The sequence below is a fragment of the Oncorhynchus mykiss genome, chromosome 27 (genome assembly GCF_057628025.1).
Source record: "Oncorhynchus mykiss isolate SJ-2025 chromosome 27, ASM5762802v1, whole genome shotgun sequence".
Lineage (NCBI taxonomy): Eukaryota > Metazoa > Chordata > Actinopteri > Salmoniformes > Salmonidae > Oncorhynchus > Oncorhynchus mykiss.
In genome coordinates this window covers 23,929,074-23,955,830 of record NC_143048.1, presented here as the reverse complement: position 1 = coordinate 23,955,830, position 26,757 = coordinate 23,929,074, and the positions used below count along the sequence as shown (strand labels likewise).

General features: G+C 43.6%; 1 protein-coding gene across 8 annotated transcripts in view; it reads left to right on the top strand.

Moving 5' to 3' along the window:
• Positions 1 to 26,757, top strand: part of ncam1b (neural cell adhesion molecule 1b) — a 113,271-nt gene that overhangs the window by 65,376 nt on the left and 21,138 nt on the right. For 5 of the 8 annotated variants that reach the window (XR_016492461.1, XM_090223617.1, XM_090223615.1 and 2 more), the window contains exons 2-10: positions 10,381 to 10,455; positions 10,815 to 11,024; positions 12,309 to 12,452; positions 12,918 to 13,055; positions 13,250 to 13,367; positions 14,248 to 14,408; positions 14,700 to 14,842; positions 16,292 to 16,315; positions 22,236 to 22,265. Coding sequence is in view for 7 of the 8 variants with exons in the window: in XM_090223617.1 (XP_090079743.1) it covers positions 10,381 to 10,455; positions 10,815 to 11,024; positions 12,309 to 12,452; positions 12,918 to 13,055; positions 13,250 to 13,367; positions 14,248 to 14,408; positions 14,700 to 14,842; positions 16,292 to 16,315; positions 22,236 to 22,265 (1,043 nt within the window). In the remaining variant the exon portion in view is untranslated. The remainder of the gene's footprint in view (positions 1 to 10,380; positions 10,456 to 10,814; positions 11,025 to 12,308; positions 12,453 to 12,917; positions 13,056 to 13,249; positions 13,368 to 14,247; positions 14,409 to 14,699; positions 14,843 to 16,291; positions 16,316 to 22,235; positions 22,266 to 26,757) is intronic. The other 3 variants (XM_090223618.1, XM_090223616.1, XM_090223620.1) reach the window with 1 other exon arrangement.

Genomic DNA, 26,757 nt, shown 5'->3' with positions numbered 1-26,757 from the left:
GGAAATCTTTTTGTATCCAAATCCGGCTTTAAACTTCTTCACAACAGTATCTCGGACCTGCCTGGTGTGTTCCTTGTTCTTCATGATGCTCTCTGCGCTTTTAACGGACCTCTGAGACTATCACAGTGCAGGTGCATTTATACGGAGACTTGATTACACACAGGTGGATTGTATTTATCATCATTAGTCATTTAGGTCAACATTGGATCATTCAGAGATCCTCACTGAACTTCTGGAGAGAGTTTGCTGCACTGAAAGTAAAGGGGCTGAATAATTTTGCACGCCCAATTTTTCAGTTTTTGATTTGTTAAAAAAGTTTGAAATATCCAATAAATGTCGTTCCACTTCATGATTGTGTCCCACTTGTTGTTGATTCTTCACAAAAAAATACAGTTTTATATCTTTATGTTTGAAGCCTGAAATGTGGCAAAAGATCGCAAAGTTCAACGGGGCCGAATACTTTCGCAAGGCACTGTATATACATGTATGCATATATATATATTTTTAAATTTATTTTTATTTCACCTTTATTTAACCACCTTTATTTAACCACCTTTATTTAACCAACTTCGACCTGGCCAAGATAAAGCAAAGCAGTGCGACAAAAACAACAACACAGAGTTACACATTTGCAAATGTAGAAGATTAGGGAGGTAAGGCAATAAATAATTACAATTTAGCATCAACACTGGAGTGATAGATGTGCAGATGATTATGTGCAAGTAGAGATACTGGGGTGAAAAAGAGCAAAAGATAAATAACAATATGGGGATGAGGTAGTTGGGTGGGCTATTTACAGATTGGCTATGTACAGGTACAGTGATCGGTAAGCTGCTCTGACAGCTGATGCTTAAAGTTAGAGAGGGAGATGATTTTGATTTTTGCAATTCGTTCCAGTCATTGGCAGCAGAGAACTGGAAGGAAAGGCGGCCAAAGGAGGTGTTGGCTTTGGGGATGACCATTGAAATAAACCTGCTGGAGCGCGTGCTATAGGTGGGTGTTGCTCTGGTGACCAAAATCCCACTAAAGCAGGTGTGATGGTGTTTCTGTATGTTAGTGCAATGGGGAATTGGGGGTGGAGAGAAAATCTTCAGATGCAATTTCTGTCATTGCAGTGTGTTTGACATGCAGTCCATACAGCAGGAGATGAAAAGTGTTACTAATGAATAATCTTAGAACATTTGTTAATTGATGAATAATGTTGAGGCAGAGGGCTAACATGTTGCTTCCATGTTGGCAGTTTGGCGTCTCTGCTCCACTCCAGTGGTCTTTCTTTACAGTAGTGAGAGGGAGGGAAGAGCAGAGCTAGCGCCATGGGGGAGAATTTACTTGGCCAGCTGTTAATGGATTATTAAGCATGCACATAACCATTGTCAGTAATTGTGAATGGGATGAATTCCTTCCAAGTGGACTTTTTGTTTAAGTCAGTAAGAGTTATTCTATCACACTGTAGGCTGACCGGAATTATTGATTTATTGGAGCTTTAAAACACATTTTACACCATGGGCTTGGACTGTAAAACTCCAGTCGTTGCCATGGAGATGCCTTCTTTAGCCTAAATTCTGCTGTGTTGTTGAGCAGTTCTGATGGGCTGACCTTATTTCTGTATAAATACACTGCTAGCAAAATAGGGAGGAGATATGCTTGTCTGGGCATTGCTGAAGCAGCCATCTCTTGCTCTCGCTCTCTCTCTCTCGCTATCTCACCCCCCCCCCCCCTCTCTCTTTCTCACCCCCGTATCTCTCTCTCTCGCTTTCTCACCCCGTCTCTGTCTCTGTGTGTGTGTGTTTGTGAGATAACATTTATCTGCTGGCCACTGTGCTCAGCCAGGGCTTGACTTCATATTGTATTTAGATCTTGTCTTTAAAGCCCCCTATCTACTGTAAACTATAAATTGCTCTCCTCTCTCAATCCAACACAATCTCACACTCAATTCGTATCAAAAGTATTTCAGCAGATATTGTGTGTTTTTGTGCGTTTTTGTGTGGCTTAATTCGTGCGAAAACACTCATTTTGTGCAACTTCATTTGTAGGAAAAGACACACATTTTTGTGCGACTTCATTCATAGGAAAACCATTTTTGGGGGGCAAACTTCGGAACAATCTTTTGAAAGTTATTAGAGCAATGCATGATGGCCAATGGTGATCTACACTGCCTTTTTTTGTGTCCCACATTTATTTACCAAAGCACTCACTTCTGTCATCATGAAGTGCTTTGAGAGACTAGTCAAGGATCATATCACCTCTACCTTACCTGACACCCTAGACCCAATTAAATTTCCTTACCACCCCATTTGATCTGCAGATGATACAATCGCCATCGCACTGCACACTGCCCTATTCCATCTGGACAAGAGGAATACCTACGTAACAACGCTGTCCTTTGACTATAGCTCAGCCTTCAACACCATTGTACCCTCCAAGCTCATTATTAAGCTCGGGGCCCTGGGTCTGAACCCCGCCCTGTGCAACTGGGTCCTGGACTTCCAGATGGGCCGCTCCCAAGTGGTGAAGGTAGGAAACAACACCTCCAATTTGCTAATCCTCAACACAGGGGCCCCACAAGTCTGCGTGCTCAGCCCTCTCCTGTACTCCCTGTTCACCCATGACTGTGTGGCCACGCACACCTCCAACTCAATCATCAAGTATGCAGACGACACAACAGTAGTAGGCCTGATTACCAACAATGACAAGACAGCCTACAGGGAGGAGGTGAGGGCCTTGGAGGAGTGGTACCAGGAAAACAACCTCAATGTCAACAAAACGAAGGAGCTGATCGTGGAATTCAGGAAACAGCAGAGGGAGCACACCACTAACCATATCAACAGGACTGCATTAGAGAAGGTGAAATGGTCCACCCACACAGACAGTGTGGTGAAGAAGGTGCTTTACTCACCTCATATGTACATACTGCATTCTATTCTACTGTATTTTAGTCAATGCCACTCCGACATTGCTTGTCCTAATATTTATATATTTCTTAATTCCATTATTTTACTTTTAGGTTTGTGTGTATTGTTATGAATTGTTAGATACTACTGCACTATTGCAGCTAGGAACACAAGAATTGTGCGACACGGGCAATAGTATCTGCTACATATATGTATGTGACTAATACGATTTGATTTGATTTGAAAACAAACGTGTTAACAACCCAATATTGTTAATCAACCAGGTTGTCACCAAAATAATTCTAATATAATAGTAGCTTTAGATTGATAGTTTTTATTCAGAAAGGCCCTTTTTTCTCCGACCATCGCCCCTGGTGAGACAAAACGCGACTCGTCAATGAAGAGCACTTTTTGCCAGTCCTGTTTGGTCCAGCGACTGTGGGTTTGTGCCCATAGGCGACGTTGTTGCCGGTGATGTCTGGTGAGGACCTGCCTTACAACATGCCTACAAGCTCTCAGTCCAGCCTCTCTCAGCCTATTGCGGACAGTCTGAGCACTGATGGAGGGATTGTGCGTTCCTAGTGTAACTCGGGCAGTCGTTGTCGCCATCCTGTACCTGTCCTGCAGGTGTGATGTTCAGATGTACTGATCCTGTGCAGGTGTTGTTACACATGGTCTGCCACTGTGAGGACGATCAGCTGTCCATCCTGTCTCCCTGTAGCGCTGTCCTAGGCGTCTCACAGTACGGACATTGCAATTTATTGCAATTTATTGCCCTGGCCACACATGCCTCCTTGCAGCATGCCTAAGGTACGTTCACGCAGATGAGCAGGGACCCTGGGCATCTTTCTTTTGGTGTTCTTCAGAGTCAGTAGAAAGGCCTCTTTAGTGTCCTAAGTTTTCATAGCTGTGACCTTCAATCAATCAATCAAATTTATTTTATATAGCCCTTCGTACATCAGCTGATATCTCAAAGTGCTGTACAGAAACCCAGCCTAAAACCCCAAACAGCAAGCAATGCAGGTGAAGAAGCACGGTGGCTAGGAAAAACTCCCTAGAAAGGCCAAAACCTAGGAAGAAACCTAGAGAGGAACCAGGCTATGTGGGGTGGCCAGTCCTCTTCTGGCTGTGCCGGGTGGAGATTATAACAAAACATGGTCAAGATGTTCAAATGTTCATGAATGACCAGCATGGTCGAATAATAATAAGGCAGAATAGTTGAAACTGGAGCAGCAGCACAGTCAGGTGGACTGGGGACAGCAAGGAGTCATCATGTCAGGTATTCCTGGGGCATGGTCCTAGGGCTCAGGTCCTCCGAGAGAGAGAAAGAAAGAGAGAATTAGAGAGAGCATATGTGGGATGGCCAGTCCTCTTCTGGCTGTGCCGGGTGGAGATTATAACAGAACATGGCCAAGATGTTCAAATGTTCATAAATGATCAGCATGGTCGAATAATAATAAGGCAGAACAGTTGAAACTGGAGCAGCAGCACAGCCAGGTGGACTGGGGACAGCAAGGAGTCATCATGTCAGGTAGTCCTGGGGCATGGTCCTAGGGCTCAGGTCCTCCGATAGAGAGAAAGAGAGAAGGAGAGAATTAGAGAACGCACACTTAAATTCACACAGGACACCGAATAGGACAGGAGAAGTACTCCAGATATAACAAACTGACCCTAGCCCCCCGACACATAAACTACTGCAGCATAAATACTGGAGGCTGAGACAGGAGGGGTCAGGAGACACTGTGGCCCACTCCGAGGACACCCCCGGACAGGGCCAAACAGGAAGGATATAACCCCACCCACTTTGCCAAAGCACAGCCCCCACCTTAATTGCATACCGTCTGTAAGCTGTTAGTGTCTTAACGAAAGTTCTACAGGTGCATGTTCATTAATTGTTTATGGTTCATAGAACAAGGATGGGAAACAGTGTTTAAACTCTTTACAATGAAGATTTGGATTTTGGATTTTTACGAATTATCTTTGAAAGACAGGGTCTTGAAAAAGGGACGTTTCTTTTTTTGCTGAGTTTAGTTGTCATGTATTCATTGTCTTTAACTGGTTAAAGTTTGTAGTTTGCATGTTTCAGTAATGATTAACATTGTTAAATAGTTGTAAATCTCTGCTTGATTTATCTTTTGGTATATTTGCCATTTTTATCCATATTCTGTATTTCCACTGAAGAAAAATAATAATTCATCAACATGCTACTGTAAATAAGATCGTTTGTAAATGTGTATAATGTGTTTGTTTTGGGTTCACGCTGATATGGCAACTATGTAAATTAGAAAGTCACAGAGGATTTTCTTCTGAATAACTGGTCAGGGCATACCACTTTCCATTTAGCTTCAGGCAACTTTGATGTAAGGCTTGATCACACCTGTAGTGACTACTTCTATCCGTCATGCCCATTGTTGCTTATCCATTGTTCACTAGATAAATCAATGTAATTACACCCAACACAATGTTGAAAAACAGAATGCTTCCAACCACTAGTTCACATAACTAGACATGAGCTAGGCATGATCCCAACACTTCTACCAATGTAGCGGAAGAAAGTGAAAGCTTCAACAGGGACTCTAACCAGAGCTCATACGTAGCAAAGTGAGCTCTAACGGCCGTTGACATGAAAGCCCAGTCGGCCTCTGGGCAGAGGCAGTAGGCCTACAATGCTGTCATATGCCTTGTTACAACAGCCTAAGTATATAACATGATTGATATGACCGTAATAATTATCATGAAATGGCCTTGGAAGTGCCATAAATGTAAGCCAACATAATTCATTATTTTACATGAACCTGTTTAACTGCATTGATATGGCTTAATTGATCATAGTCCAGACTCGTTATAGTTGCAAATACCATGCAGTTGTGCCTGGGGAATTTAAACCAAACAGATTGTTTTTGCAGGTCTTCTTTTTCCCCACATTTATTGATGAATTAATTTCCCATCATGAACATTTATCCCCAATCAAATTCTTTCATCGATACCACCCCAAAAAAACTGACAAATACAGATCTGTATTCCAATCTGGCAACCCTCATAAAATCTGACATAGCACAAGTATCCCAAAGTATTATGCGAAAACAAGCAAAGAAAATAACTTTGGCATTGAACAAATGTAAGGCTTCTATTATATTATGTGTTTTTCAGTGACAACCTGGTTGTTAAACAATATTGGGTTGTTAACACATTTGTTTGTTTTTTACTAATTAATAATTGTGGGACACAAAAAAAGGCAGTGTAGAACACCATTGCCCAAAATGCATTGCTCCAATAACTTTCAAAATAATGTTCTGAAGTTTGCCCCCAAAGAATGTATTTTTCTATGCATGAAGTTGCACAAAAATGTGTGTATTTTCTCATGAATAAGGCTGCACAAAAACGCATGAAACACTTTTTGTACATATTTGCACGAACTGAGTGTGAGATTGAGTGACACAATCTTACATTGGCTTCAAGTTCCCGTGGCCAGAGCAGACTTCACGATAACTTACAGTATCTGGAGCCTATATTCTCTCATGTATTAGAGGCTATCTCTCTCAGAAATCTGATCCTTCCCTTCCCTTGTGGGGTGCCTTAGTAAATTGACTTCCCCTAATCCAGTCTACTGCAGCCTAGACAGCCAGATCCTTAATATCACCCATTTGGTAATAATGCCCTCTGCAATTAGACATATTTACATTTCAAAAGCAAGCTAATCTTGCATGCACAAATGGATATCGCCATGATACCTAGCTACCGTTGTTTTTGTTTTGATGGGACATTCCATGCTATGCGCTTATACTGGATGACAGAGTGAGAGAACCTAATCTTACTGAACATCTGTAGCTAATACTCTACTGGTCATCTGGAGCTTTGATGTTTGCACACAGAGATACAGTATGTATCACAGAGGCAAGGATTACATGTCTCACTCTCCATCAGAAACCAACCGGATATGCATAGTTCATCTACTGCTTGGTACTTGATGTTAGTTTTGCTTGGCTTATGATGTTTCTGCTTGCCCTATATTGAAAATGACTACTTACTTGCTATTCTTGGTGGTGGAGACCCCATTATAGCTGTGTATCTTCCATACGGGCTGGCCCAGACAGAGGCTCCTCAGAGAAAACTAGCTAATTCAGGAGCCCTTTTGATAGGTCAGGGCTGAGTCCCAAATGGCAGCCTATTCCTTATATAGTGCACTACTGTTGACCAGGACCCATAGGGAATAGAGTGCTATTTGGGATGCAACCCCAGGTCTCATATTGGCCCTCTCATCAGGCTCCTCACAGCATCACTCTGGATAACCAGACAAAAGGCTGGTGAATGAGACGATAGCTGCCTGGCCTCGGAGGGCTGTCTTCTCCAGTCAGAAGTGGGTGGTGCTTATGGTGTGTGGGAGAACGCTGAACGTATGAATCTATCCTGTTAAGTGGAATGGAGACAGACATTTGCTATGAGTTTATTTTCTGGTGTGATGTTGTTTATTTCCAAATGGCTCTATGTAAATTTGATATTGATGTGTCTTAATTTGTTCTTCGAAGTGGACGAATATGTCATGGGATTTGTCTAATTGAAAGCTGCAATATAAGTAAGGTGTTTTCCCCAAATAATTGATATGAAATCGATTAGCACGAGGTTCTTCCAAGGGGCGGCTAATGAGTTTGTATAACCAGTTTGTTTTTATGCCGCTCGTTGTCTTCACGATTCCAGGATACTTGGAATGTCGTTGATGTTTTGGTCAATTATCATTTTCCATACTCAGTGGACTATCCCAATCTGCTAATGTTTGGCTCTTAACTTCTATTTGGAGCTTTATAAATCTGATATCAGAGCTGTTGACAGTGTTATAAATTAGTAGTGCCATTTCCAGAATGTTATTTCTCTGGGTTGATACATTTGGCTTATATGGAAAGTAGATACCATCTCACATCAATCACCTCTGATGCAATCAAATGTTTTATAGGAAATATCCAACAAATACAGACTGATATGCTGCAGGCCTTTAATACCGTGTCGCCTTCTCTTTTCAGCATATTACTATCAGATGGTTGATGTCTATTCCCTTGTCTTTAAAGCCTTGTTCACAGTGCAGACCTTAATGCTCAAATTATTTTTGTTTTTCAAATCCGTTTTGGAATACTGACTTTCCAAACAGCAAGTTACGAGTGACCAGATCAGATATGTGTTCAGACTGACATGGCTACGCTAGTTGTCATAGTGATGTCAAGTGTGTGTGTGTGTGTGTGTGTGTGTGTGTGTACTCAAAAGTTGTAGTGTAGCAAGCTAAGGTGACAACAATGCCTGCCACTGAAGTCTCCCTGTTGCTTTGAATGTTTGAAATCATAGTGCAAGAGCAGTTTTAAAGCCTCAAAGGATAAGATGATGCAAATTTGTAAAAAGGAAAAAGGAGAGGCAAAAGTCGAGAGCCGTGCGTCCTCCAAAACACAACCCAGCCAAGCTGCACTGCTTCTTGACACAATGCCCGCTTAACCCAGAAGCCAGCCGCACAAATGTGTCAGAGGAAACACTGTGCACCTGGCAACTGTGTCAGCGTGCATTGCATCCCGCCAGCCACAGGAGTCTCTAGTGCACAATGGGACAAGAACATCCCTGCCGGACAAACCCTCCCCTAACCTGGACGATGCTGGGCCAATTGTACACTGCCCCATGGTCTCCCGGTTGTGGCCGGCTGTGACAGAGCCTGGACACGAACCAGGATCTCTAGTGGCACAGTAGGCACTGCAATGCAGTGCCTTAGACCACTGTGCCACTCGGGAGGTCCAACTTTCAAAACATGTCACTTTTGGCTAGCCACAGCAGGCAACTAGCTAACTAGGTATCTGTTTAGCCTGCTAGCACATTCTTTCATTGTTTGTAAACAATTAACAAACTACCTCGTGTTCTTGTCAAACTGTCAACAGTGTAGCTAGCAAGCTACAAGGTATGCCAAATAACAGTACAAATCATTTAAGGGCAATTAAATCAGATTTGACCATTCAGACACAGGTGACATGGCCATGAAGGTGGTTTAAAATGTGGTTTGAAATATTTGATTCCTTCTTGTCTGTTTAGACTGCAAAAATATGAGATTCAAATCAGATATGCAAAAGAAAATGTGTCACTTCATACTGCCAGTGTGAACAGGGCTTTACTCTCTGCGGGTGTCAGCCAAGTGCATCGTCTTAACGTGGTCTTTCAATAAAGCAAAGCCTCAATCAATCTGCCAGAGGTGCTTCTCTGAGACATGAGCCATGGCTTGGAATAGATTTCTGTGTTGTGATTGAACTATTGATTTGGAAGGGGCATTTTTTCTCCCCCCTTGCCTGCTCCACTGTCAATAAGAGCAGTAGAACCTTACCTACCTACCTACCTGCTTGCTGCTATCAACACCTCTGAGATGGAGGCTACTGTTTCACCTCTGCAGACAGTTTTCTCTTTGCTGTGTTTTGTTTACCATTTCCTTTTCTTCCTACTGGTTCACCCGAGCTTGGTTTACAGTAGGATATTGTTGCTGTGGAGGGGTCAAGGACTGCGTCCCAAAATGAATTATCCTATGGGGATAGCCGAAGAACCCTTTTGTGAGCCTTTTTTTCTAAGTGTAGTGCACTATATAGGGAATAGGGTGCCATTTGGAACTCAACCCAGGTGATATACAGTAGACCCAGAGTAGTAGCCTATGCCCATGTGGTTGCAGTAATAAAGCCAACTAGCTTTCTATTTCGTCTGTCATGGTTTGCTGTGGCAGAACTGGAGGTTTCCATCAAATCAAATCAAATTAATTTATCAAGCCCTTTTTACAGCAGAACTCAGCCTAAAAGCCCAAAGAGCAAGCAGTGCTTTCCATAATGACAGGCTGCTGTACTAGCAGAGAGGATAAGGAGACTACTGATAAGGAATGAATGAAGAACACTGGGAGACACAGGCACAGCGCCTGAATTATAAATTATAAGCAGCACTGCAGACATAAGCTTTAATATCACATGTCATTAATGGAATGTTGTCTCACTCTGTTCTCTATCATTCCCCCTCACACACGCGCATGCACGCACACACACACACACACACACACACAGACACACACACAGACACACACACACACACGCACGCACGCACAGCACACACACACACAGACACACACACACACACACACAGACACACACACACACACACGCACGCACGCAGGCACGCACACACACACAGACACAGACACACACACACGCGCATGCACGCACACACACACACACACAGACACACACACAGACACACACACACACGCACGCAGGCACGCACACACACACAGACACAGACACACACACACGCGCATGCATGCACACACACACACACACACACACAGACACACACACAGACACACACACACACACACAGACACACACAGACACACACACACACACACACACACAGACAGACACACACACACAAACGTAACATATTGCTTCCAAGTACTGCTCTGTCTAATCTGATATCTATTTTGTTCTGTTGTCAGTTTGTCTGGAAGTGGAGATCACCCCCACCCAGGGAGAGATCAGTGTCGGAGAGTCCAAGTTCTTTCTGTGTGAAGGTAAGCTTGCCCTTGTATCATTATACTGTAGTAGTCTACTGTCTCTTTGTAATTGTTTAGATCCCATTGTGCAGTACTGCATATACACTGACCTTTTGTGTCCTGTCCTGATATGCTGTGCGTAGACAACAGTTGTCAGGCCACTAGACAGGAACAAGGTTGCTGTAACCTTCTCTAGGATAACTAGAGTACTATTTCCTATAAGGTGTATAGGTTGTTTCCTAGGTTGATACTCTTCTTTGTGGCTCTTTATTTGTCTTGTAGAGCGACTCAACATTGTGAAACCAATATGTGATCGTAATGATTTTCTAGTTAGATACAAAAACAAACACATTTAACTGTCTCTTGTCTCTGTGCAGTTGTTGGGGTAGCAAAGGAGATTGACTGGTATTCGCCGAGCGGGGAGAGGATAGAGCCCAACAAACCAGAGATCACCGTAACCCGAAACGACGAGTCCTCGTCCACACTCACGCTCTACAAGGCCGGGGTGGACAGCGCTGGGACCTACAAGTGTCTGGCCACCAACGGAGACCAGTCAGCAGAAGCCACCGTCAACGTCAAGTTCTACCGTAAACTGCTCCTCCTTCTTCATTCTCTAGGGATGTGTCCAAAAGGGCATCCTAATCCCTCCCTATAATGTACACTATTCCCTATATTGCGCACAACTCTTTTTCTCTTCTACCCCCAATTTCGTGGTATCCAATTGTTAGTAGTTACCAACTTGTCTCATCGCTACAACTCCCGTACGGGCTCGGCAGAGACAAAGGTCGAGAGCCATGCGTCCTCCGAAACATAACCCAACCAAGTCGCACTGCTTCTTAACACAGCACACATCCAATCTGGAAGCCAGCCGCACCAATGTGTCGGAGGAAACACCGTAGCATATTACACCTAGCGACCTGGTCAGCGTGCACTGCGCCCGGCCCGCCACAGGAATCGCTGGTGCGCGATGAGACAAGGATATCCCTACCGGTCAAACCTTCCCTAACCCAGACGACGCTAGGCCAATTGTGCGTCGCCCCATGGACCTCCCGGTCGCGGCTGGCTGCGACAGAGCCTGGGCTCGGACCGAGAGTCTCTGGTGGCACAGCTAGCACTGCGATGCGATGCCCTAGTCCATTGCGCCACCCGGGAGGCCTCTAGCGCACTACTTTTGACCAGAGTCCCATCGGAGTTCCGTGTACTATTTAGGGAATAGGGTGCCATTTGGGACGTAGGTTAGATGTCCCGTTCAAAACCAGTGTGTGTTTCCTTTATGAAATAGTATAATCTCAGGGGGATGTCCTGATCACAGAGCGTTAAATGGTTATATTAAGAACCCCAAGCTTTCTTTAAGGAGAATTAGATGATTACATTTCCTCAACCTTCAGTATAGTGTTGACGGAAAAGCTCGAACATTTTATTGAGGGCTTGAGGGCAAAATGTCTATTATTTTCTGTTTTTCAGCTGGAGATGGATTTTTCCATCAGTCAATAAACCCCTCCAAAGAGCATTAAAACAAGGCCTAATGAACCTGTCTGTGGTGCATGTCTTCTGACTAATGGTTTCTACAGCTAGACGCTGCCAAGCATCAGAAGACGTCCATCACTTCAACCCTTTATGGTTTCCCACCAGGCACAACATGTTAATGTGATCAGAACGAAGGCAGTTAAGAGGCTGAGGTGTAGAGGAAAACAGTTAAATGAACCCCTTGCTACATCTCTAATGGCACACTATTCCCTATGTAGTGCACCCTATGGGTCCTGGTCAAAACTAGTACACCATGTAGGGAATAGGGTGCCATGTGGGATACACCCATTATGTTCTTCATGGTTTTAAATGGTTGACTAACATTCTTGTATTTTGTCTTGTAGAAAGGATCACCTTCAAGAACGCCCCCTCCCCCCAAGAGTTCAATGAAGGGGACAACGCCAAAATTGTGTGTGACGTCATCAGCTCCCCTCCCCCCACCATCATCTGGAAACACAAAGGAGCTAAGATTCAGATGGAGAAGGATGGTGAGATAGATGCCATTTAGCCAGGAGTAGGGTTGCACAATTCCAGTAACATTCCCAAAATCTCCATGTTTTCCAGAAATCCAGTTTGAAGGAATTAGGATTTCCTGCTTAAATCCAAAAGCAGGATTTGTGTAAAGTCTGTGAATTTGGGGAAAGTTATCAGAGTTGTGTAACCCTAAAGGGTACCTACATTTTTCCTGTTTCCACTTTTTTTTTGTCTTTGACTGTCAGTCTTGTCACCATTTTTTACTCAACCATGTCAGAAAGTCCCTCTACAGCTGTCAGACAGTGTTCCATTTGAGCGATTCTCTGACTAATATTATAACTGCTGGGTATGAATATGAAGCTGTTTAATTAAACAATTTACATAGAAAGGGAGATTTTCTGGTGTACAGGGATCTCTGTCTGAAATCCCTTTTTTCCCTCATCCATTACATATTCATTCTGATTTGATTCTCCTCTCAGTCCGCTTTAAGATCCTTCCCAACAACCACCTGCAGATCCGAGGCATCAAGAAGACAGACGAGGGGTCGTACACCTGCGAGGGCCGCCTCATGGCCCGGGGAGAGATCGACCTCAAGATCATCAGGGTCATCGTCAACGGTCAGCCTACTTCTTCCTCCCTCTCTATTCCCTTGTCACTTTATTCATGGGTTTGCCAACATTTTGTGGTGTTAAGCCATCTATCAACATCCTAGATAGCAGACGACTGTGGGCTGGATTTCAGCAGTAGTAACTTTGCTGACAGGTAGTCTTATGCATGGTCTCAGGTGTGTTAATATGTCTCCCTCCCTCAGTGCTCCCTACCATCCGGGTGTGGCAGTCTGAGGTGAATGCCACAGCAGGCGTGGGCCAGTCTGCCATGTTGACCTGTGCAGCTGATGGATACCCAGAGCCCATGGTGACCTGGGCAAGGTAAACTGGAGCACATATTCTCTCTCTCTCACACACACTCACACACACACACACTCACACACACACACACTCGCACACACACACACACACACACACACACACACACACACACACACTCACTCACTCACTCACTCACTCACTCACTCACTCACTCACTCACACAACACAATACACTCACACTCAAGCCTGGTAGACTGATATACCACTAACCACTGTTTTGCAGATATCCATCTGACCATGGAGCCCATAGGCTACCAACACCAATGCGAGTGATAGTCCCCTGCCCTTGGTTTTCTGTTGGCAGTGTAGTGTGTTGTTCTCACCTTCTTAAAAGAGTTAGAGGAGCTGTTTCCCTTGTTGCTAGGTGATGGAAAGGACTGGTGTGAACTCCACGTGACACTTGTCTTTGGATTTGAGTCTTAGGTAAAGGGGGAGGATCTATTTTAACTCACCAGTCAAGGTGATAGGCTTTGCCCTCACTCTCACAATCTCTCTCTCCTGCTCAAGGTCCAAGAGACTACAATGTAATTATCTGTGGTCAAACCTTGACCTTAAGGGTCATTGTCATTGCCAAGAAGTAAATGGTTCTCTGTTGATTGAAGACTGGAAGAAAAATATTCATTTGGAAAGAGCGATTCAATGTCACACTGAAACATTATTTTGATAAAACTGAATTGTGCTAATATGAATTAAGTCTGAGTTAATTCAAGGGGAAAAATACTTGTTTTGAAGTCTTTTATTATATTTATTTGATACAAATGATCATCAAGCGTAGTTAGCAACTTAGTTGTGTCGTGAAGGTCGCTTCTCATCGTTTCATTAAAGCTGATTGTAAATCAGAGTGTGTGTATGTGTGTGTTCCCCATCTCTTCTCCCCCAGGGCCGGTGTTCTTCTGGAGTCAGGAGACAAGTACAGCTTTAATGAGGACGGTTCAGAGATGACCATCATGGAGGTGGCCAAGCTGGATGAGGGAGAGTACACCTGCATCGCTAAGAACAAGGCTGGGGAGAGCGAACAGGAACTCAGCCTCAGGGTGTTTGGTGAGGGACTCCTCTCACTTGGTACTGACAGATGATTGACTGTGTGATGGGTTTCTGGTGGTTAATCAATGGTTTATCTATATTCACTTTGGGAGGATTTTAACAAGGGATTTTTTGGGGGGGTTATGTTGTGCTGATAGCCATAGGTAATAAGTACTAGCATCAGATATAGCAAGTGCTGCTTGTAATGGGTGTGTGCACACTGTGAATGTAGCTCTACTGTAGGTCATACAGGTGAGTGTCACTGCAGGTTGGTTATAATGGCTCTGTGTGTGTCTGTCTTTGCTACAGTGAAACCTAAGATCACCTTCCTGCTGAACCAGAGCACGTCTGAGATGGAGGAGCAGGTGACTCTGACCTGTGAGGCGTCAGGGGACCCCACCCCCACCATCAACTGGAGCTTCGGCCTACGCACCTTCACTGAGGGAGAACAGGTACAGTCAGCACACAGAGAGAGGCCAGCCTGGGGCTGTGTCCCCACTGCAGAGGGACACTCAGAGGATGTGTTTCACCTAAACATGGCAAGGTTCCCATAGCCAGGTTCATCTCTACTGATTAAGTATGGCCCCAGAGCAGCAGCTAGCTAATAGAAGGTCACACAGTAAAGTTCATATTACTACCTCGTAGCTAACTAGTTACCATCCCACCTTAGACCTTGTCCCTATAGCACCTTAGACCTACACTACATGACCAAAAGTATGTGGACATCTGCTCGTTGAACATCTCATTCTAAAATCATGGGTATTCATATGGAGTTGGCCCCCCCTTTGCTGCTATAACAGCCTCCACTCTTCTTGGAAATGCGTTACACTAGATGTTGGAACGTTGCTGTGGGGACTTCCATTTAGCCTCAAAAGCACTAGTGAGGTGTGGCACTGATGTTGGGCGATTAGGCTTGGCTCGTGGTTGGCGTTCCAATTCATCCCAAAAGTGTTCGATGGGGTTGAGGTCAGGGCTCTGTGCAGGCCAATCAATTTCTTCCACACCGATCTCGACAAATCATTTCTGTATTCGCTTTGTGCAGAGGGGCATTGTCATACTGAAACTGCCAGATGGTGAAGAGTGATTCATCACTCCAGAGAACGCGTTTCCACTGCTCCAGAGTTCAATGGTGGCGAGCTTTACATCACTCCAGCTGACGCTTGCGTATGGTGATCTTAGGCTTGTGTGCGGGTGCTCGGCCATGGAAACCCATTTCCTGAAGCTCCCGACGAACAGTTCTTGTGCTGACGTTGCTTCTAGACACAGTGTTGCAACCGAGGACAGATGATTTTTACACGCTATGCCCTTCAGTACTCGGCGGTCCCGTTCTGTGAGCTTGTGTTTCCTACTACTTCGCGGGCTGAGCCGTTGTTACTCCTAGACGTTTCGACTTCACAATAACAGCACTTACAGTTGGTGGGGCAGCTCTAGCAGGAAAGGTGGAAAGGTGGCATCCTATGACACTGCCACATTGATAGTCACTGAGTTCTTCAGTAAGGCCATTTTACTGACAATGTTTGGCTATGGAGATTGCATGGCTATGTGGTCGATTTTATACACCTGTCAGCAATGGGTGTGGCTGAAATAGCAGAATCCACAAATTTGAAGGGGTGTCCACATACTTTCGTATATATAGTATATGTTCCTGTAGCAGCCTCTGCTTGTCCCCTGCAGACTGCTCCATACAGTAATCAATGGATCTTATATTTTCATATAATGCCCCATTGTCCACATAGCTAGTTCCCTATAGTACCAATGACCTCATCTAGTCCGATAGACAGGTAATGGTGGGGCCATTCCATCAGAGACAAGCTGTAGGGACCTGTACACTATAGGGGGAGTGTAGATAGGCGGAGCCGCCGGGAAGGTCGGTTTACATCGCTACATTCTCTCCCCTGCAGGCACATCTTAACAGGATCTATCAGGTATGAAATCAGCGTGGCACTGAAATGGAACAAAATCAATTGATAGAACAAATCACGTATGGGGTATGAGATTCAACAAAAACCCTGATAGAATGTATTTTTATGGAATTTTCTTGTCTGCTCTTCAGTCAATATTCCTTGAAAATCCTCAAGATATGATCTCATCAGGGTTTATGAAATCGATTCAAAGTTGCATGTTTTCCAAATATAGCCTGACTATTGCCTGACTGTTGCGTTGCAAGAGAGTGGTTCTGAATGGTTCAACTTTGGGGGTTTCCTCTGCCTTGTCTATTGAGGTCAGAAGAAAGCATGGTTACCGTAATGACATTTAAAAGAGGACCTCCTCATTTCTGTGTTGCCATTCCTGGTCCGATCATCTCCGTCTCCTTCCATCCACCGGGGCAGCCTCATGCCCTACTGCTGCTCAGTCTATGTCTCTCTCTGTCCTCTCATGTAGACGATCTGTCTCACTGCATATCTGTCATCAATTATCAATCATTCTGTCAAGGTTGAAGCTAAAATCAAAATGCCTAAGTCTGTATCTGTATCTGGTCTGTGTTGTACTACTACAGCCGTCTCTCCACGGTGGTGGGTGAAGAAATTATTAGCAGCCTCCATTGAATTATCATTAGGAACAGGAGCTTTAATAGAAACCCATTCACAGCGGTGGTCTGGCACTGTGGGTCTCGTGGGCAATGATCCTGAGGTCATGTCTTTACTAGCGAGAAGCCAGGATAGTGTGATTTGGAAAATGGCTGCTAATTGTTTTTGAACCTGGCTGTGGCTCATCTGCCATGCTAGCAGCACTAATCATAGGACAGGTGAAAGGGTAAGCTAATGATCAACTCTCACATTAAATATGTGCCATAGTCTTCTATCTATCCAGCTACTATGGTGACTTGTTTATATGGGCCTATTATTTGAATCAGTGCTGTTGTTTTGGCTCATTGGCTATCAGCATGACAATTGCAGTTTTGTTTTCCCTGTGTGGAATTGGTGTTGAGGGATATTTGTGAGAATCGTGTCTGTGTTACAAGTGTGTGTGCATGTGCATGCTGTGGTGTGCTATTTCGCTAGTGTGTCATGCTACATATATCATTACCACCTCTCTCAGTGCTTAACGCTCCTTTACATTCTCCAGTCTGCTGACTGTTGTACTCATAGACATGAACGTATTCATAGTTCCTGCTGTAAAGAGGTGCTGAATTACCATTATCTCTGTTGACAGGGCATTCCAGTGTATTATTCCCTCAGCTATCTTCCACTCGTCTTCTGAGTCTGACTGTTGTCTGAGGAAATGTAGGCTATAGGCTGAAAGGTTTTTATAAAGGATAGGGTTTCTTTTTTATTCAACACAGCATATTCTCTCCCTATACGTTTACAATAGTGATGGCAGACAAATGAACCCTGTCACATATTTATAACTACAGAGATATTGAGATGTCAACAGAGAGGATCAGATTGACAAAATGATTGAAACCATAGAATAGCCTAAATGTGGGTAACACATGCCATGGTAACATTGTGTTCCAAGAGGACACTATGCTTTAGCTATTACATAAACACGTTTAAACCAGCTTACTCTTCTATTCTAGTGCTCTCATACTCATATTTGTTTTTGAGGAAAGGTTTTTGTTTGCAAGGTTTTTCATTACATTGTTGTTTCAGCCCCCTTATTTGTTGTAACAATTCTTAATAACTAAAATGTAAATGAAATGTGTATGCGTGCTTAGGACATTATCTCGCAAAATGAAAGGCTGGGTTATTTGAATATATATGAAATATTCTACTGGATTTACAAGGTTTGCGAGCTGCAATTATCTGAGAACATTCAGGCTCTGGAAAGGAGCAGCAAACGTGCTTGAAAATGGGTTTCTTCAAAGCTCATCAGAGCTCAAACGTGGTACAGATGACCAGATATTGAATTGTTCAGTTGACAGCATATGCTGTAGATTACTGTGTATTGAATCTTACTGGAGCTGCCTAATTTATGATAATGTGCTCCACTGAAGCACAATGAGATCGGTCTAGTATTCAGATAGTTGAGCGTAGGAAAGAGAGTAGGAAAGTAGCTATTAACTCTTGGGAATGAACATTTGAAGGTGAAGTGTTCTGAATGATCAGAGAGCTCAATCATGTGGTGCTGCTGGCTGCTGTTGGCTGTAGCACTATAACGTGATTGGTTCAGGGAGGGGTGTTGAAACAGAACAATGCTTTCAATCCAAGGGCCTGCTTTACTAAGCACTGGTAGAGTAGGGACCTACTATAGAGAGGCTCTTGTTCTCTAGCTACTGTTCCAACACAATGCTCATCAACAGTGGGCTCCAAAATTACTGGCACTTCTGACTGGCAATGCACAAACAATACTTAAAAAAATATCAACAATATAATTATAGAGATAAACTCAAAATACCAACATGTGAGAAATACTGTACTTTATTAATGTTTCAATGGAACCCACCAAAATAATTTATTGATTTAATTAAAAATCAATTTCCTCCAAATCAAGATTTCACAATTAATTGCACCCTTAAAGATTATTGTAAATAACATCTACCAAAATTAAACCAGGAATTAAATTCCACTTATTGAAGTTTATCTAAGTCTTAAGGAACTATATTGAGCCATTACATCACTTCCTGTTCCACTAAATGAGGTAACACGCGTGCAATATCCCTTTGTCATCCAACACCATGAAGAAAACAAAAGAACTGGCATTTCAAAAGAGACAGATGGTTGTAGACCTTCATAAACCTGGTAATGGCTACAAGAAGATCCACAAACGATTGAATATACCACTGAGCTCTGTCAGGGCAATTATAATTTTTTAATCCAAAGATATGGAACAGTTGAAAACCTCACGGGTAGAGGACGCAAATGCATTAAGCCCCTCAGGATAGAGAGGAGGATGGTGAGAGAAGCAACAAAATCCCAAAGAATCACTGTGAAAGAATTGCAGGCCTTGGTGGCGTCTTGGGGTCACCAGGTTTCAAAAAGCACCATCAGACGCCACCTCCACAACCACAGGCTCTTTGGAAGGGTTGCCAGAAGAAAGCCCTTTCTGACCCCAAGACACAGACGTCATTTAAAGTATGACTGGAAGAAGGTGCTCTGGTCAGATTAGACCAAAATTGAATGTTTTGGTCATATACAGCATCGGCATGTTTGGCATCGAAACAGAGATGCATACAAGGAGAGGCACCTCATACCCACGGTAAAATGGTGGTGGGTCAGTGACGTTTTGGGGCTGTTTTAATTCCAGAGGTCCAGGGGCACTGGTTAAGATTGATGGCATAATGAATTCCAACAAGTATCAGGCAATTTTGGCTAACAATCTGGTTGCCTCTGCCAGAAGGCTGGGACTTGGCCGTAGGTGGACTTTCCAACAAGACAATGACCCAAAATATACCTCAAGATCCGCACAGAAATGGTTCTGTGACAACAAAATCAATGTTCTGCCATGGCCATCTCAGTCACCGGACCTCAATCCAATGGAAAACCTGTGGGCTGAGTTGAAGAGTGCAGTTGACATGCGCAAACCCAAGAATGTGAAGGATCTTGAAAGGATCTGCATAGAGCAATGGTCCAAAATCCCTCCAAATGTGTTCCCTAACCTTGTCAAGCATTACAGGAAAAAATGCTGTTATCCTTGCCATAGGTGGTTGCACTAAGTACTGAATGAGGAGTGCCAATAATTATGAAACCTTGACTTTGGTTAAATGTATTTTCTATTAAATAATTGTGGGATTTTGGTTCGTTCCATTGAAACATTAATACAGTACAGTATTTCTCACATGTTGGTATTTTGAGTTTATCTCTATGATTATATTGTTTATAATTTTTTAAGTATTGTTTGTGCATTGCCAGTCAGGGGTGCCAGTAATTTTGGAGACCACTGTATGTGCCTGTCTGGTCAGTGGTGGTACAATGTGGTTCTCTGGACATTGAATGGCAGTTTGTTCTCATGGTATGACAGTTGGAATTCTGCTAGCCAGGATAAATGATGGAGAGCTTCCTAACTGATCCTAGTCAGGGGTCATCAAAAAACACTTCCCCAGCCCAGTCCTGTAACCTTACCCTGCTGTTGGGCTGTTTATGACTATAGAGAAGATGCCTTTTGTGTGATGCTGGGTGTGATAGTTATGTGAGTGTTTCCTCTGGAGAATCTCCTCTACAACAGTGCATCTCTTCCTCTCCCCTCCATACCTTCATACTGGGAGGGAGAGAGAGGATCGCTGCTCACTGCTTACCCAGGGGATGAGGAGTGCTGCCTGGAAATTAGATTTGTCTGATGGGATGTTATTTAGTGCTGGTTGCACTAAACTGATTAGATGCATGGTGTTTACAGCTCTCACCATCATTTGCTTTTGGTCCACGTCCCATTGTTTAAACAAAAATAAAACATGGGTCTGACAGTGATGTGTCAACTCAATTGCATACCTCACAGTGCTGTGTCAGACCAGCCAGGACCAGGGGTGCTGTTAGTTATGCGTCCTGTAATAATGAGCAGCAGCTCCTCCTCTGCGCTGTGGGGTCTGGTCCCTGACTGCTTTTCTGACATCAGGTGTTACATGTGCCTGTCTTGCTATGTGTGTCTCTCCTGTCTCGCCACACCCAGGTGGACCGTGAAGAATAGTGATATCATATGACCCGTCCAGGGCGGACACAACTCTTGTTGTTAATACATTCACTATCTACATTAGCTACATGCCATGGCTAAATATACAGTACACCCCTCCCTACTTAGGATGACTCTTCACTCAGGATCTTTTACTTGACATATTATTAGTTTGTTCTGTTAATGTGTTTGGTTCTGCCCTGCAGTGTGACTGAAGCTTTCCCAGTGTTAACTAGTCTCTTGAGAGATGTGTCTGTTGTGTTTCTCTGTGACAGGCAGTGATTCTACAGTGGTATAGGTAAGCCCTTATTAAAGATAGAATCCAGATGAATTCACTCATTATTCACTCATCTGTGAGTGATTGGAAGGCGTCCAGCTCTAAACGAGAGAGGATGGTCTGGAAGGAATGTTAAGATTGACTGTATTAATAATAAATTGGGTTCTGGGCCTTTTTGCCTGCAGTACGTTTCAGCAGATGGGACACTTGGTTGTTTTCTGTATCTGATGGAAAGCTGTTTACCATTTTGCTTGTCGTCTGGCTTCCATACTCCATTCCATTCATCACTACGTCGTCGTCCATTATCAATTATCTCTCCTTCATGCCTCTTGTTTCTCCTTAACATTAGGAAACCCATAAAGCATGCTTTTTATAATATGTATCATAGCAGAATTCAGAGAAAATAAATCCTCTGTAAGTAAATGTATTTCAGGTGGACAATACTTTTTAAAATCACGTTTAATTATCTTTTGTTGGACTGAATTAAGTGTTAAATGTTGTGTTGATTATATAACTTCATATTAAATGTGGATTCATTATAATTCATAATCATGAAAACAATTCTTAATCATTTGATTTTGAAGATGATATATGGAGAAATGTTTCTATGATTTTTCTCTCTTTCAGCATCCCTCCATGCTAGCTAACTCCAATGTTATGTCTATTATTTGCACATGAACATGTACCCAGCAGGCTAAAGGGGTTGAAATGACGTCATTAAAACCTGTTTAGCTCGCTGGCTAGGCTATTTATAGGTTCATGCTGAGTAGTTTAATACCACTGAGGAGCGTAAAGGTTGATGAGTCAAATTGTGTCAAAAACAATGGAATGGCGTGTTTGGGATATAGTTTTAGCCCATTTCACTGGACTACAGCAGCACGTTCTGTACAGGAGTGGGGAAGTGTTGTTCAGTTGCATGCTCGTGCAGTGTTGTTTGTTCCATCTGTGAGGTACTGGATAAGGATTCCTGTCCAAGGATTGCTTTGCTTTTTGTTGTTGTTCTATTCTGTCTGTGTCCTCTACAGGCCTCTTGGACTCGGCCCGAGCAACACAAGGTATAGCTTCTATAGTATACCCAATACCCATCACTATCTACCATATACCATGCCCATGCATCCTCTTTCACTCTATTGAATTCTCTTCAACACTGTTTTCTATGGTTGCTGTAGTCATGGAAACTGATGGAGAAACTCTTATCAGTCCTTTTTGGTTTGTTAGAGTGGCTTTGCTCTGTGAACCATCATGCTGAAAAATTATCCTTGAAACCTGAATGTTCTTTTTCCTAGCTCATCCATTTTGTAGCCAGGTATCAGAGAACTGGTGAAGGATGTTTGTTCCCTTTCTTTCCAGGGAATAAGGTCTAGGGTGCACAAATGATCGAGCTAAGCAAAAATTGCTTGATGTTTCCAATAGGCACCACCACCCTGCATTATTAATAAACTCTCTGTTGTTGAAACCCATAGTTATGAAACTTTAATGAATCTATGTTCTCACGTTGCATATGAACAGAAGGAGATGCTCTTCCTCTGGACAGAATGAGATTGTATATCATGGTCTGGTCTGCCATGTGGTTGTCCAGTCTTTGGCCACGATGATGATTTGCAGTTGACCCTCTTTGACCTTACAATACAGCCCAAAAACAGGGAACTGAATGTTCTATCTACACTACAACAAGATTGTATTAATGTGCCTGGTCTATATTTCTTCATCAAGAAACACAATAGGACCTGCCTGTACATAAGGGGTGGCATATGTGAGAGCAGCACAAGGCTGGCGGGACACTGTCACACTCTCTGGCCACCCTTTCAGCTCTGATGTAATTATCCCTGTCAGTGTTTGGAGAAGGTGGGGGGTGGAGGGAGGAGGAAGATGGGGGTGGAATGAAAAAGGGACTGACTGCCGTGTCTGTGTTATGTAAGCGTTTCCTCAGGCATACTTAATGCCCCAGACATGCTGCTTCTGTTGAGTTTGAATACAGAACTAATGAGCGCTACTCCTCTCTTAGTTAGTTTCCCAAATCCCACCATATCCCCTTTGTAGTGCACTACTTTTGACCAGGGTCTAAAGGGCTCTGGTCAAAAATAGTTCACTATGTAGGGAATAGGGTGCTATTTGAGCCACAGATTTAGTTTGTCCCCCAGACTGGTCCCTACTGTAGCTAATTGAACAGCATGAGATGGTTCACTTGCAATGTGTGGGTGTTGAACTTCAAAGCCATGCAAAATAAAATGCAGAGGTCCCCAGAAGTTCAGCTCTTCTACGACACCTAACATGAGTTAACAGTGGTTTGGACTGGTGTGAGAGTAGCAGACCCAGACTGTTCAGTGTCAACAACAACAAGAGTAGCAGACCCAGACTGTTCAGTGTCAACAACAAGAGTAGCAGACCCAGACTGTTCAGTGTCAACAACAACAACAAGAGTAGCAGACCCAGACTGTTCAGTGTCAACAACAACAACAAGAGTAGCAGACCCAGACTGTTCAGTGTCAACAACAACAACAAGAGTAGCAGACCCAGACTCTTCAGTGTCAACAACAAGAGTAGCAGACCCAGACTGTTCAGTGTCAACAACAACAACAAGAGTAGCCGACCCTGACTGTCCATTGTCAACAACAACAACAAGAGTAGCAGACCCAGACTGTTCAGTGTCAACAACAACAACAAGAGTAGCAGACCCAGACTGTTCAGTGTCAACAACAAGAGTAGCAGACCCAGACTGTTCAGTGTCAACAACAACAACAAGAGTAGCCAACCCTGACTGTTCAGTGTCAACAACAACAACAAGAGTAGCCGACCCAGACTGTTCAGTGTCTACAACAACAACAAGAGTAGCCGACCCAGACTGTTCAGTGTCAACAACAACAACAAGAGTAGCAGACCCAGACTGTTCAGTGTCAACAACAACAACAAGAGTAGCAGACCCAGACTGTTCAGTGTCAACAACAACAACAAGAGTAGCAGACCCAGACTGTTCAGTGTCAACAACAAGAGTAGCAGACCCAGACTGTTCAGTGTCAACAACAACAACAAGAGTAGCAGACCCAGACTGTTCGGTGTCAACAACAACAACAAGAGTAGCAGACCCAGACTGTTCAGTGTCAACAACAACAACAAGAGTAGCAGACCCAGACTGTTCAGTGTCAACAACAAGAGTAGCTGACCCAGACTGTTCAGTGTCAACAACAAGAGTAGCTGACCCAGACTGTTCAGTGTCAACAACAACAACAAGAGTAGCAGACCCAGACTGTTCGGTGTCAACAACAACAACAAGAGTAGCAGACCCAGACTGTTCAGTGTCAACAACAACAACAAGAGTAGCAGACCCAGAATGTTCATTGTCAACAACAATAGTAGCAGACCCAGACTGTTCAGTGTCAACAACAACAACAAGAGTAGCAGACCCAGACTGTTCATTGTCAACAACAACAACAAGAGTAGCAGACCCAGACTGTTCAGTGTCAACAACAACAACAAGAGTAGCAGACCCAGACTGTTCAGTGTCAACAACAAGAGTAGCAGACCCAGACTGTTCAGTGTCAACAACAACAACAAGAGTAGCAGACCCAGACTGTTCAGTGTCAACAACAAGAGTAGCTGACCCAGACTGTTCAGTGTCAACAACAACAACAAGAGTAGCAGACCCAGACTGTTCAGTGTCAACAACAACAACAAGAGTAGCAGACCCAGACTGTTCAGTGTCAACAACAACAACAAGAGTAGCAGACCCAGACTGTTCAGTGTCAACAACAACAACAAGAGTAGCAGACCCAGACTGTTCAGTGTCAACAACAACAACAAGAGTAGCCGACCCAGACTGTTCAGAGTCAACAACAACAACAAGAGTAGCAGACCCAGACTGTTCAGTGTCAACAACAACAACAAGAGTAGCCGACCCAGACTGTTCAGAGTCAACAACAACAACAAGAGTAGCAGACCCAGACTGTTCAGTGTCAACAACAACAACAAGAGTAGCAGACCCAGACTGTTCAGTGTCAACAACAACAACAAGAGTAGCCGACCCAGACTGTTCAGTGTCAACAACAACAACAAGAGTAGCAGACCCAGACTGTTCAGTGTCAACAACAACAACAAGAGTAGCAGACCCAGACTGTTCAGTGTCAACAACAAGAGTAGCAGACCCAGACTGTTCAGTGTCAACAACAACAACAAGAGTAGCAGACCCAGACTGTTCGGTGTCAACAACAACAACAAGAGTAGCAGACCCAGACTGTTCAGTGTCAACAACAAGAGTAGCTGACCCAGACTGTTCAGTGTCAACAACAACAACAAGAGTAGCAGACCCAGACTGTTCAGTGTCAACAACAAGAGTAGCTGACCCAGACTGTTCAGTGTCAACAACAACAACAAGAGTAGCAGACCCAGACTGTTCAGTGTCAACAACAACAACAAGAGTAGCAGACCCAGACTGTTCAGTGTCAACAACAACAACAAGAGTAGCAGACCCAGACTGTTCAGTGTCAACAACAACAACAAGAGTAGCAGACCCAGACTGTTCAGTGTCAACAACAACAACAAGAGTAGCCGACCCAGACTGTTCAGAGTCAACAACAACAACAAGAGTAGCAGACCCAGACTGTTCAGTGTCAACAACAACAACAAGAGTAGCCGACCCAGACTGTTCAGAGTCAACAACAACAACAAGAGTAGCAGACCCAGACTGTTCAGTGTCAACAACAACAACAAGAGTAGCAGACCCAGACTGTTCAGTGTCAACAACAACAACAAGAGTAGCCGACCCAGACTGTTCAGTGTCAACAACAACAACAAGAGTAGCAGACCCAGACTGTTCAGTGTCAACAACAACAACAAGAGTAGCAGACCCAGACTGTTCAGTGTCAACAACAACAACAAGAGTAGCTGACCCAGACTGTTCAGTGTCAACAACAACAACAAGAGTAGCAGACCCAGACTGTTCAGTGTCAACAACAACAACAAGAGTAGCAGACCCAGACTGTTCAGTGTCAACAACAAGAGTAGCCGACCCCGACGCTAAAGGTTACGTACATGACTGTTTATTTAGACCTTGTGTATCTGGCGTTAAGGAATTAAAGTAGTGTATTTTGAGACGAACATGAATCTTATTTGCCATTAGCAGGGTTTCTGCTCTAGTTTTAATTGGCAAGGACTTGAATGTATCGGCACGCTATGTTTTTGCCCTCTTCCCCATTTCACATGCTTTCGTTCTCCTTCTGAACCCTTATTGTTCTACTTCTGAGTCTTAACCCTTATTGAATTTAGTCAGCATGGTATTGCTTTAGAGTTACAGAGACAGTGACAGTTTGCACTGCTCTGACTAGGTAGCTAGTTAATAGGCTAGTTAATTCCTAGGAATAGAATCATTTTAGTGAGTTGACATTTCATGGATCAACCACGGGTTTTGTACAGTACTAGAATGCCTGCCCTATAATATGTATACAGTAGATGTATGAACTATACATCAGACAGTATGTTGCTGTTGGGAAACACAAATAATTCAACACTTAGTATGTCAATATATTATTAATGTCTAGTTGAATTTCACACGAT